This window comes from Paracoccidioides brasiliensis, assembly GCF_000150735.1.
Source record: "Paracoccidioides brasiliensis Pb18 unplaced genomic scaffold supercont2.1, whole genome shotgun sequence".
NCBI classification, from domain to species: Eukaryota; Fungi; Ascomycota; class Eurotiomycetes; order Onygenales; family Ajellomycetaceae; genus Paracoccidioides; species Paracoccidioides brasiliensis.
In genome coordinates this window covers 2,828,180-2,840,929 of record NW_011371358.1, presented here as the reverse complement: position 1 = coordinate 2,840,929, position 12,750 = coordinate 2,828,180, and the positions used below count along the sequence as shown (strand labels likewise).

The 12,750-nt window shown below is 45.2% G+C and overlaps 2 protein-coding genes across 2 annotated transcripts; both read left to right on the top strand.

Annotated features, from left to right (window-relative positions):
- Positions 1-252: 252 nt before the first annotated feature.
- PADG_00872 (histone) lies at positions 253-791 on the top strand (the record flags this gene model as incomplete). Its single annotated transcript, XM_010757715.1, has 2 exons — positions 253-262; positions 373-791. The coding sequence occupies 2 exons, from the start codon at positions 253-255 to the stop codon at positions 789-791; spliced, it is 429 nt and encodes a 142-aa protein (XP_010756017.1).
- Positions 792-4,896: 4,105 nt separating this feature from the next.
- On the top strand, positions 4,897-5,868 carry PADG_00870 (uncharacterized protein; the record flags this gene model as incomplete). The annotated part of the gene is made up of 1 exon (XM_010758224.1): positions 4,897-5,868. The coding sequence occupies one exon, from the start codon at positions 4,897-4,899 to the stop codon at positions 5,866-5,868; it is 972 nt and encodes a 323-aa protein (XP_010756526.1).
- Positions 5,869-12,750: the final 6,882 nt, after the last annotated feature.

Genomic DNA, 12,750 nt, shown 5'->3' with positions numbered 1-12,750 from the left:
GAGAGCCGTGATTGGCCCGATTTGGTCCTAGCGTCGTGATCACACCTTATCACCTTCTCAGCCCCGGACACCCTTCAAATAGTGCACCCCTCGACTTCTCTTCTCTGTTTCTTCTTCCCTTCCCTCACAGTCGCAACATCAGCTCTTTTACGCGTTGACAGTTCTACCTCTACCATTCACCACCACTCCACAATCCTTCTCTGCTCTTTTTTAAAAAAAAAAACAACCTTCTAACCACCCCCCTCTATCAACATGACTGGACGTAAGTTGTTCACTCACCCTTCCAATCAAGACCCCCCCGTCTCCCGACGCGTCTTTAATTCCAAATTCACCACCACAGCAGTTCACTGACTTAAAACTTCATCTCAATAGGCGGCAAAGGAGGCAAGGGTCTCGGCAAGGGCGGTGCCAAGCGTCACCGCAAGATTCTACGCGACAACATCCAGGGCATCACCAAGCCCGCCATACGTCGTCTTGCCCGCCGTGGCGGTGTCAAGCGTATCTCCGCCATGATCTATGAAGAAACCCGTGGTGTCCTCAAGACCTTCCTGGAAGGTGTCATCCGCGATGCTGTCACATACACTGAGCACGCCAAGAGAAAGACAGTCACGTCGCTGGATGTTGTCTACGCCCTGAAGAGACAAGGACGTGAGTTTTTATCCCTGTTTCGGTTACTGGCTGTTTTCGACTTTGTATCTGACTGTGACTCCCTTTTCAAGGCACTCTCTACGGTTTCGGTGGATAAACAACCAACCTTTTTCTCTCCAACCATTACATTCCTCTGCCTTTAACGACCCTCTTTCTCATTCCGTTTTCTCATTCGACGATACCGGTCTCGTGGTGTTCAAATGCTGTTTTTGTTATTTTCAATTGCGGTCATGGGTTTACTGTTTGTTGGGTTTCTAATTTCTACATGTTTATCTCCTTTATTCCTGGGTGGGCTGGCTGTGGCCATGGAGTCAAATTCTGTATCATATAAACCAATCCAAGAGTGATGGGGTTTTTTTCCCCCCCTCCCTCCTTATTTCCTTTCTACTCCCATTTTTTGTTGTTTCCCGCTATCCATTAACGGAACCTGGTGGCGTGGTTATTCCTGTGGGATATCAAAGGAAATCAAAATCCAAGAATTACACATACAAATATGCTTCTCTATCTCCTTGTTCGTAGGATATCTGAACATTTCGTGTTCCTGTCTCGCCGCTTCTCGTTGTTGTTATGGCATCTCACCTTCGACGCGTAGTGTCTCGAGTTTTAGCCGGTTACCGTTGGCCTTGTCCTTTCCCATAAAATTACCCCCGAAATCTCTCTATAGCAAACTTCCATGTCTCTTGAAGCAAAAGCACATTCTTTAAGGTACACAATATATATTGATTGTAATGTCAATTTCATGCCGTATGGACTTCCCATCGATCACTCTACACCTGAGGTCGTTCTGAGATCAAATCATCCCACTTCAACAAAAGTATATGGTCATGTGATGTCGTCTTCCCGCTGAAGTTCCAGCTCCCAGCAGAGCTTTTGGAGGACGGTGCGTATAATTCTTTTGTTTCTAAGGAAGAATGTATATGTAGTGGTTTATGGTGTGGATTTTTATTGTGGTGGTTATTACTGATAGATGGATCTAATATATCAAGCATTAGGAAAGAGCTATAACGTTAGTCGCAGGAAAATATATAAATATTTATATATATATATATTAGATACTAATGGTTCTGTACAGTATGTTCACGAAATCAACATACCAGCCATCAACGAGTAAATATATTTACATATGTATGGGTAAGACCCGGTACAATCTTCAGTCTGAGAAATAAATAGTTTAAATTGTTCAAACACACCCCCTACCATCTAAATCTACAACCCTAACCGAAGAGAGCAACTAGAGGAAATAACGTTCATCGTCAGGTATATCAATCTATACGTTTAATTTCCTATTCTCATTCCCACATCGCGAGTAATTCATCAATAAAAGTACCACGGAAGGCAATAGACAGATGTATACACTGTCGTTCCCAAGTCCAAACACCCTCTACATATCGCATCGTTGCGTCCCACGTCCATGCGCTGCGCGTTCGTATCTCATCTACCCCAACATTAACCCAGCCCAAAACACACACCGATGCTCACGTCACTTATCCCCCATACCATTGCCTTCCGCTACCATCATGCGGGCGAGATGGGAATATCCATCTGCCCAATTCACCCTGGCATTCGGGAACATATATATATATATATATATATATATATATACCTACGCATGGTAGTTCGAGTTGGAGCGTTGGAGGGCGGGTGTACAGCGCATGCCCTTGGGTTTGTTTGACGTTAAATAAGTAATATCGTGATTGGGGTCAACGGTGAAGGGTTGGAGGTGTTGGGGTTGTCTGGGTCGGTATTTATTTCGGATACGAAAGAAGGGAAGAGCGGGGGTGAAAACAGGCCTTCGAAAAGGGAGGATAGCATTAAAGTTGTAAGTAACATGGTGTTTCTGGTTTTAAGGATATGTCGGACTTAGCTTTATATATCGTGTATGTCCTCGGATGGAAAAAGAATATCGTGGCTCCTGGATAAAAGGATTCTCACCTCGCTAAATAGCGTTTGTCTTCAAGTACATGTATCCCTCCATTGGGGATAATTGAATCCCCTTATCATCTAGGGATCAATGGGGAATGGCGAATGAAACACGAAAGAAGCTCCAGAGGCGGGCACCTTTGAAGGATGGGAAATTATTGAGAAAGTCGCACTGTGATTTCTCCCGGATAAACAAAGGCAGAGAATTTCCTGGTCTCTGAGTGTGCACCAAATGTATTATTAATTTTGAAAGGGTGGAGTTAATTCAGTTCTGCAATAATTTGCGTTTGTGTCTGTACTGATGGATTGCAAACCCATCTGAGCTTGATCCGCTCTTGGTGGATTCTACGAAGCACATTTGAACTCGTGGGTGGATTCTGCCTTGCGCTAAGTATCACCGTTTAAACCTGACTCTCTGGAGATATCTGGTGGGGAGTAAATGGAGAGTGTAGCTTTTGGTCTCGGAAGTGGCTCCGGAATAGCCTCTCACTCTGACCATCCCCAATTGAAGGCTTTCCAAGATACCTTGGGAGATGAAAATAATAGAAATTCACCACGGGTCATTGAGTTGGTATCCTATAAATTCACCCAACTGGGCAGTTGTGTCGCTCTGCATAGAATGTGCTATTTTTAATATCCAGTTGAAGTGGTTTGGATAATACAATATTGGCGGCGATATGCTGACCCGTTGAACGGTTTCCTCTAATAAAATACATGCTTGAGTGGTGGTGACTATTGCTTCATGCCAAATTACCTATACTCCGTAAGGACCGACTAGATAAGGATGGATGTAAGAAAGCAAAACGAAGCCAAACAATCCAAGCGCTCCGCTATGCCTCGGGATGGAGTTTCTTCAAATCGAAACTGGCTGCTGACATCAGCCCAGCCATTTTTCCGTCTCGTTGTTTTGGGAATCTTCATTTTCTCATTTTCTATTTATTTCTTCAACCTTTTTAAATTAGAGAGCTTTTGGGGCCATATCGACAACATGGCCACACACACTTTGGATACGATAACTCTTGATGAGTACTACTATTAGAGTGTAGATTCCTTATTATTATTTGCGCTGTCAGCATAGATATAGTATTTTACCCCGGGCTTTCGGAGAGTTTTTGGAATTGACATTTCCTGCCCTGAAGATGATCTGCACTGCAAGAACAGTGTCAGTGGCTTGTTCCATGGTGATATAAATAGTATATTCACTTTTTCGCTAGTCTGCTATGAGAGCTTCAAATCTCGAGCTTACGCAGTACTTCTCCGGATAGATATTGTAACAAGCTTGTTTGAAGAAACTAATCAGACAAACCACGGGAAACTCGTCAATTGGGGGGGTCCCAGTTTTTTTTCTCTCTTCTGCAAACATTGGAACATCAATATTGTTGCTCTGAGTCTGGGCCCATTTTGGGCCGACTTGGAGCAGCTTGGTCGAAAGAAAGTTGGATTTCCCACTTTCATCAACTTGCCGGTTTTTGTCATTCTGTGGTTCCTGTCCTTGTTTGCGCGATAATTTGCTATATAGTTGGGGATATTGTTTTCCCCGTACTTTTTTTTTGCAATGCCAAAAAATATGGTGTCCCTTTTTTATAATACCACCACCGTTCCGCATAGCCACATTTTGTTCCGGCTCTGGTTGATCAACGATCCAACCGAATTGGCATTTATGTCACTCGTCATCAATAAACTGAAACAACAAACAGAAGAATACTGAGATCCCGGTTCCGCGTTCATTTCTCTCTCAACCGGGGTATCAAGCACGAAGAGAGGAACGAGAGAGTTAATAAGAGGAACGAACTAGGAAAAGAAAAATACAATCTCAGTCCCATCCTTTGGTGCGCAAAGAACAGTGCATGAGAAAGGTATCATCTTCATGCTTCTAGGAACAGTTCTATCGAACGGAGACGTGTCTAGAGAGCGCGAAAAGTAAGAGCTGGTAGAGCATTGAGTAGGGACTTAACGTTGTATGCGGTCGCATTGGGTTCCGGAAATTGGCAACCTCCATACTCCGCACCTCGACAACTCATCTACGATTTACACAAGGACCATAAACAACTGATTGGTGTCACCCGTTGCTGAGCCTTATCTTCCTACTCTTTGGTTATTTACGTCTCTTGGAACCTGCTGGGTAAACCCGGAGACCCTACCTAGTGCTTACTCCCTCCGCCTGTGTGCCCTATACCCTGCATCAGTTAATTTCCACTTGGTGTAAATAAAAAGAGAGTGGGAAAGAAAAAGGGAACAATTGCCGCAATTTGCGACGACGACGACTTTCCCTTTCGCTCTCAAACGATCCAGCAACCATCGTACCCACTACCAGATATTCATGTCAATATGATATCGCCACCACCGACGCCTGATTTGCCTGATCAGCCAAAGCTGCAGTCAATGGTGCACGATTTAGAAGAACAGCAAGCGACTCAGAATCATAATCAACAAGATCAACAGCAACAGCAAGAGGTGTTACAGCAAGAGGAACAAGAAGAACAGCAAGCGACTCAGAATCAGAATCAGCAAGATCAAGAACAACAGCAAGAGGTGTTACAGCAAGAGGAACAGCAAGAGGAACAAGAACAGCAAGAGGAACAGCAAGAGGAACAGCAAGAGGACAAAAGGCAACAATACCAACCATACCTCCAACAGCCCCAGCACCAGGGGTCTCCCAACCTCAACGGCCCTAACCACGAGGATGAGTACATCCCCCGCTGCCTCCCACTGCCTTACCTCGACACCTCCGCTCCATCCACCCGCCCTTCCCCGAAACGCTCTACTAAGCCCGTGAGATTTTATGCAGCGCTCCAACTCGGCAACCCGGGTTCCGCATCCACCTCCGCGCCGCCATCGCCCAGCCTCATTTCTCAAACCCCCTTCATGGGCTACTATGCCTATTGTCGAGGATCTTCTGTCTCCCTATCATTCCCAGATCACTACAGCGCCAGCACATTTTCCACTTCTCTACCGCACAGCTCGATGACAGGCAGACCCGCCTCAATAGCTGCTGTTTCAACACTGACTTTAACCTCAATGTCCTCAGAAGTCGCGTTTCCTAGGCCGCTTGAAAGGATCAGTCAGTCCCAGTCCCCGACCCCGATCAAGCCTACAAAATATCGAATGTTCTTAAGGGGAATGTCATTTTCTTCGCGGAAGAAGGGAAACATGCGGCAGTCGATGCTTAGTCAACCTCTTGGAGGAGGTAGGGATAGGGTTGCTGCTGTTGCCGATGGCGCAGGGGGGCAGAAGGAGACGAGATGGTCTCGGTCAGGTTTACGGATATTAGGGAGGTTGGTGAGGAGGGAGAAACAATGAGTTCCCTTTTCTCTTGCAATTGTGATTTGCTGAATTATTGGCGTTTGGGACGTTGAATTTCATTTGCGTTATGCATTCGGCGGTGAAAAACGATCTAGAAAAAGGAGAATTAGCAGCATACTTCTCGAGCATTTTCGCTTGTTTTCAATTATCTTTTGCTCTGGGTTCTGGTATATGATTTTTGAGTGGAGGGATAAGCCATCGGTCCCGTCTCTATTATTGCCCAGCTTTATCGTTATACTAGGCTTGCTTTTCTTTCTCCTTTTCACCTGTCGTTTCTCCTGGTTGTCGTTACGCATATCTCAAGTTCAGCACATGTAATGCCGGTATACTGCTGGAATGCGTTTCAGTAGATAAGCATACGTAGTGGCCAAAATAGAAATTAGGGCATGGAGGTGCGATGGAAGAGGCAGAGTTTTCTCCCCAAATTTTTGCCCATTGAAGCGGTTGGGTAGGATTGTCCTTTGAAACCAGTTGTATTTACGCAGCCTCTTTTTCAGCTGCCGCATGCTGTTGGAAAGGATGAATAGATGGTACATCACTACATTTCGCTTCTTCCTTCCCTATTTCTTTTCAATAAGGAACATGATAGGTTGGACATTCCAGAGAAGCTGAGGCTGTATTCAGCAGGTCTGTTTTCGCGCAAATAATCGTACGGACAGAGAGGCAAACAGGATACGAGAATAATCACTGAGTTGATGGTTGCCAGGATATTCGAAGATTTTCCCTCACGTAGAGCTGTGTTTCTTGAACGAAAAAGTCGCGCTGGCGCAACCGCCGGAGCTTACCTAGATTAGGTGTTGGAAATTATTCTAGCTGCAACATCGACATCGCCCGGAGCAGGCATTAAGCATGTGCATCAAGTTCGCCCCGGGCAGAGCGTTTCCCAGGAAGCCTGGGTCTGAATCAGGGACCCAAAATCCTTAACGCCGGGGAAAATTGTATTGATTCTGCGTCTGCTAACCCTCTCTATGGAATCTGTGGGCCAGAAAAAAGTGATCTAACACGGCGGTTGGCTCACGAATAAGTGACGTTGAATGATTCCAGGAAAGAATATGCCTAAAGGGGATCCTTAGAGTATATCATTTTTGAGGTATAGGCAGGGCGACTGCTTATAATAACCCTGGTAAAACATTGAGTCGCAGCTAGAAGTTTCGTTCAACTCTTAATTATATAAAATAAACCTCGCTTGGTGGTACCAAGATGGGGATCCAGCCTTTCCCCCCCTTGCTGCCCTTCTCTCTTCGTCCCCAGAAACTTGTATGTTAATCGGTATGACTCAACGAAGCGTCCTGTTGAAAACAAAGTCAGACCCGTCGTCTCTTTCAACCAGGTAGAAGAAGATGGGACTTTGAAAGACAAGACAACCCTGGACATTAAGGGGGTGTATATGATGATATTCATCCGCCATTGAGGGAGGGCATGGCAGATTTGAAAAACGGATCTTCCAAGTCTGTATTTCGGATGATTAACGTTAGCCGTAGAAGTGTATGAAAGAGCAATGTCCGTTTTCGGTTTAAATGTACCCGGTACGGGAGTGTGTGGCGTGACGCGATTGTGGAAATAGGGATGGTATACATCGAATTTAAAGCAGTGCGCAGGGCAATCCGACATAACTCCGGACGGAGGCGCAAAATTAGGAGTGTCTTTCCTATCTCCACTGGCAATTGCTCAAATTCATCTATCTCCACTTGTAATATTTTTCCAATCATGGACACTGTTTTTGGAAGACACGGCGAAGAGACGAAATATAAGATGCGCGTTGGTAACTAGTCATCATGGTACTACCACGGGCTTGAAAGACAAAGTTAGTTAGCGAGACCAGTCAGTGCCTGTGGAATTAGGGGCGGTAATTGTGAGTGAGACGAGATCGAAAGTATAGACACTTGAGTCCGGGCCTTCATTTTTGTTGTCGAATGCATGTTTGTTAAGAGACCGATTCTCTGCTGGTCGGCGGATGTCGTCGTCTTTGGAGACAAGTGGACGCCAAGACCCTAGTCTTAGCCTTAGCTTGGCCGGACCCCCCTGACAGTGCGAAGAAAGAACGATGGGGCCACTTCCACATATATATATCAGTCAAAAACCTCCTTTTAAGGTAGGTACCTAAGTACTTTCTTCATTGACGGTTTTGCCTGATGCTCGACATCGTCTACCTCTATCCATAGACGCTGCAAAATAATACATGGTAAAAGGGTTCGAATTATTCGATCCCAAACAGGTGATTCAGCTGTCATTAAGCCAACTGTAGTGAGACAGGCATGAAAACCACACTTTGCATATCATCCTAGAGACGGTTTCTAACTGCCCAGAAATTGCCATGGGGAGCTCGCGTGGAGCATCAGAATTTTCAGATTTGAAGCAGCGGGAACTGAACCACCCACACCGGTGATGGACGACTTCAAAGAATCCCTCAGATGGATGAGAAGCACGCCCGTGATCTGTTTTCATATGACCTGTAGTCCCCCCCCAGGTGCTTCTCCTGACATTAGTGCAATACCCTTCGGATAATCACGGGGCTTGGAAACTTTACGGTCCCGCAAATGATGGTCTCGTTGCATCCATCTATCATGAAATAACAACTGGGAACCTCCGGGGCTGCTTGGGTGGGTGTCGTATGGGGATCAGCATGATCGGGTGGATGGAAGTTGCACTTTGTTATTGTGCATTGCTGGGACGGCGTTCCTAGGAATACAACTGTGGACCCAAGAAGGGACGTTTCAATGCCCATAGTTCTTCGTTGGAGGCATGCGATTCATTGAAACTGAAACTCATAAGAAGTGCTAGGGTTTGGTTTGGGCATTTGGTTTATGTGTATTGACTGGTCGGATTGAGATTTAATACTCATTCCGCCTGCGGAATGATTTCCTGTCTGTTCGCTGGTTGGAATCATTGTCAAGGGGAAAATAGGACTTTGAGATCATTCAATCCATGGATCTGTGAAATCCGATGTCGACTATCGGAGGATGGAAACTTGACTTTTGCAATGAGTGATTGTCAAATTCAATACCAAAAAGGGGGCAGAAACGTGAAATCTGCTCGTGTTCTAACCGCTTGAGACAACAGTTGACGAATTCAAGAGCACGTGGAATTGTGTGAGCGAGATATTATCGACCCTCAACTAGCAACGAATTTCCAGCCGATATATATATATATATTTTTTTTGTTGTTGTTGTTGTTGTCATTGATAGCAGCACCCTTGTAGACCGGGAGATAAACTACCAAGTATACTTGCTGTTATGCGCTTATGTTCTTGCCGTTGCGGTAGTTTTTGCAAGAATAGCAAAAACCCCCACGTTTGAAAAGGACGCTCTAGACCTTGATCGAATTTCTCTGGCGACGCTGAGATCTAGACTCTGCCCTCCCAAGGTTTGGCGATCTCGACCCTTCCGCTTCTCAACGCCCAGAACCGTACAATACGCTCTTCTCCATAAAATATATTATTTTTGCAATACTTGCGTCGTAATAACTAATGTACCCCTAACTAGTTACTGGGTACGTACATATGCATCCGGCCTTGTTGCCCCAGAAATGGAATCGCAGCAACGAAACGCCCTCCGAGAAGCAACTTATGGTGGTTGGTGGTGGAAGGTGACCAAGAACTCGCTAGAAGGATTGTAGAACAACGCGTGGAAATCCACCCCGAACTGTAGAAAGGAAAGGAAAAGGTAATGGTAACTAAACCACCGGCTCCTATGAGCTCAGAATTGAGACAGAGGGTCTCTGTAGTATCGTTCCTTGGTCATTTTGAACAGTCCCAGGAGTTGATTGAAATATTCATGGATGCCTTCTGTTTCATGTTTTTTTTTTTTTTTTTTTTTTTTTTTGGGGGGGGGGGGGGGGGGGGGTTCTTTGGGGAACAGTGGTCTCTGTGGACCTGAGGCATGGCTGCATGCGTGTTCATACTTTCTGTCCATTATTCATTATTCCCGTAAGAAGGTTTGGCTAATCAGAGATATCTGATATAGTACCAAATTTAACCTGCTCTGAGGTATTTCCCCTCCCACCCCCCGTCTTCTCCATTTCAGGAGAAAATTCTGGTTTCATTCAACTGGTTGGCCTCTTAACTTGTGGTTATCTGTTCCTGTTGATGTGAAATTGGTATCTCTTGAGAAAGGTAAAGCTTATTGAGCACAGAGATACATGTAGCAATGCGTATGCAACGGAACATGTATTAAATTGAGAAGCGATGGAAGAAGGAGAATGGAGAACAGAGCCCGGGAAACTTGCAGCTGAGAGAGTCGTTAAAGGAAAGAAAAGAAAACAAAAAAAGTAGCAAAACTCAGCTTCTCTAACCGCACTAATTTCTACTAATACAAAAACAACCAACCACCAGAATGTGTAGTTATTTAAACCTCGCTCTTGTTCTCTCTTTGTTTGACGGTTGGGGGGATATCAGCCACAGGGACTTTTAAAGTCCGCATTCGAGTAACATGTTGGAGAAACTGAGGACGGAAACGGTGACATGCTCTGGTTCCGGGTATATGGCTGTTCCACCATTGGCCGGTATAGCAAGAATGACAATATACTGGATTGGACCCTTTCAATAGAGGGGGAAAGAAAACATGGAATCTAGAGAATTTATAAGCAATTGATTCTGCATTCCCTGTATTCCCCACATTCCCTAATGTGTTGGTGTCAGAGCCATGTCAAGCGATGCTTGCAACCATCCTTATTGTTCACTTGAGGCTGTCACCCGCTTCCTCGGGGCATTTTGAAACATTAATATCAATCTATGAACCTTGCCATCATCTCTTCGTACCCCTAGTATGAATCCAAGTTTTCATCGTAACCTGGAGTTGGCGAGGAATGCGCTTTCACAAACGTGAGTTGCTAAGGCTGCCACATGATAGATCCATCTATCAAGGATGTATACCAGCAACAGCATATGGTATATGAGATGTATTCTTCAATGACTCACTGGAGGCATTTAGCCTCAAGATAAATATCTATTGCGATAACGTATAACGTATGGACATGGGGTTGTAAAGCCAATGCTTGACTGGAAGGAAATGGACAGTAAACTGGCATTGGAGTAGAACGAAGAGCGATTATGTCAACCTCAATAGATATCTTGAGAAAAGGAGCACATAGAGAATCAAGATGTCCAGGCTCCGTTTAGCTCTCTTGTTAACTCTATTCTCCAAACTGTAGACGGTCACACGACGTCTAATTTGAAGTCTCTGGAGCCAGGTTTTATTTTCAATTCACCATTGATCACTAACTGGCCTTGGTCGGTGTGGGAAATGAACCTAGGATTGAGGGAAATTGAATTTATCGATACGGAGAAAAAAAATCGTGCCATTCCGTTTCTCACGCGAAAGTTGGCTCTCCCCACGGATTAGCGTTGGATTTCACAACCTCCTCCATTTGCCAATAATGCGATTCATTACCTGCTTCTCCGTCGTAGGATGGGCAAAAACGACAAAGTCTTCAACGATTCATCGATACTCTGTCAACACACCTCAGCTGACACCGGCATTTGTGGTTCCTGCGGGGAGCAAATCACTCTGATCTGTTCTCCCGATGCATTTTGATACGCTAAGCAATGACTTCATGGTACATGCATATGTCAAATCGCAAACCAAAGGCCGAATAAAATGGCACTTATAAAAAGGCTTTCAAGGTGCGACATAATCCAAGGTATCAACGGGAATTGCCCCGCCAGCCCGCTATGAGTAACTGCTCGCAGATCCTATCTAGATACTCCTTGCTCGATGTTCTCTGTCACTGGAGATGGAGGAGCTCGGGGGAACGGCGCCGTTTCTGACCTGACTGACATATGAGAAGCCAGGGAATTTCGCAAGCATCATCAACTGGCATTTAAGCTCAGCTAACAAGTGGGTAATTTTGAGCTTTTCGAATCATATTTTTGAAATGTGATGCACTCATTCCTATCTTAGTCTTTGATCCTGTGAGAACAGAATTGCAGCAACCTTGAAGTCAAATGATGGTCTTGATATTTATTACCCAAAGGGAGACATTGGGTACTTTGGTACTTTTCATCAAGGGTGGGGAAGGCAACAGCATTAAAAAAGACCCACCACTACTTAACAACTCTCAACATGTGCCTTTCGCAGAGATTTATATACCAATTGTTGGGTGGTGCGGAAGGGCAAGGGCGGGGAAACTACTAACGTCAAACCAAAGCCACTCGAAAGTGGCAAAGAAATGACAAAGCCAAACCACCCAGTGGCCCGCACCCAGTCTGGATGCGTGTGACCCCCACACCTCTCCTCTCCGACCCGTTGGGCCGGGGCATTTGGTTCAACTTGTATCGAATCAAGTTCAAGATAAACGTGCGTAGCTGTTGAGCACTAAAGCCACCCTCTCATTCGTCGATGCCCATGCCCGGCGACAAGATACCTGCCTAGGTATGTATAGACAAGTAATCGGTCCAGGATGAACCGAACCAACTTTGTGTGGGATATCTCATGTACACCCAATAGCTGGGCAGAGCAGGATAACAGCAAGGTGAAATGAACAAGACAAGACAAACAAGGGGTTCTCTAATGTCTCTTGTTGACAAGACAACGGCAAAATTAAACCATCTTCACTCAGGGATAAAGGCATCGTATATTGCATGGGAGTTACATGCATGAACACATATGTGCACATACGTTGCACATATGCAATATAAAAATCAAGCCTCCCTCATATTTTCTTGTTCCGGTTTGCTCTTGAAATGACAAACCAGATCTGCCTCTGTTGATTATTTGAGTTCACAAGCCAAAAACTTTTCCGCTCCTTGCTGCTACCTAGCACGCCATTCAAAGAAGAAACTAAGGTAAGGAAGTAGTTGGGATAGGTGCGATATGTTGGGCTCCCTGGTGTCGTTCCCCAGCATCGGAAGAAGGGGGGGGGGGGGGGGGAAACTGGGAAGAA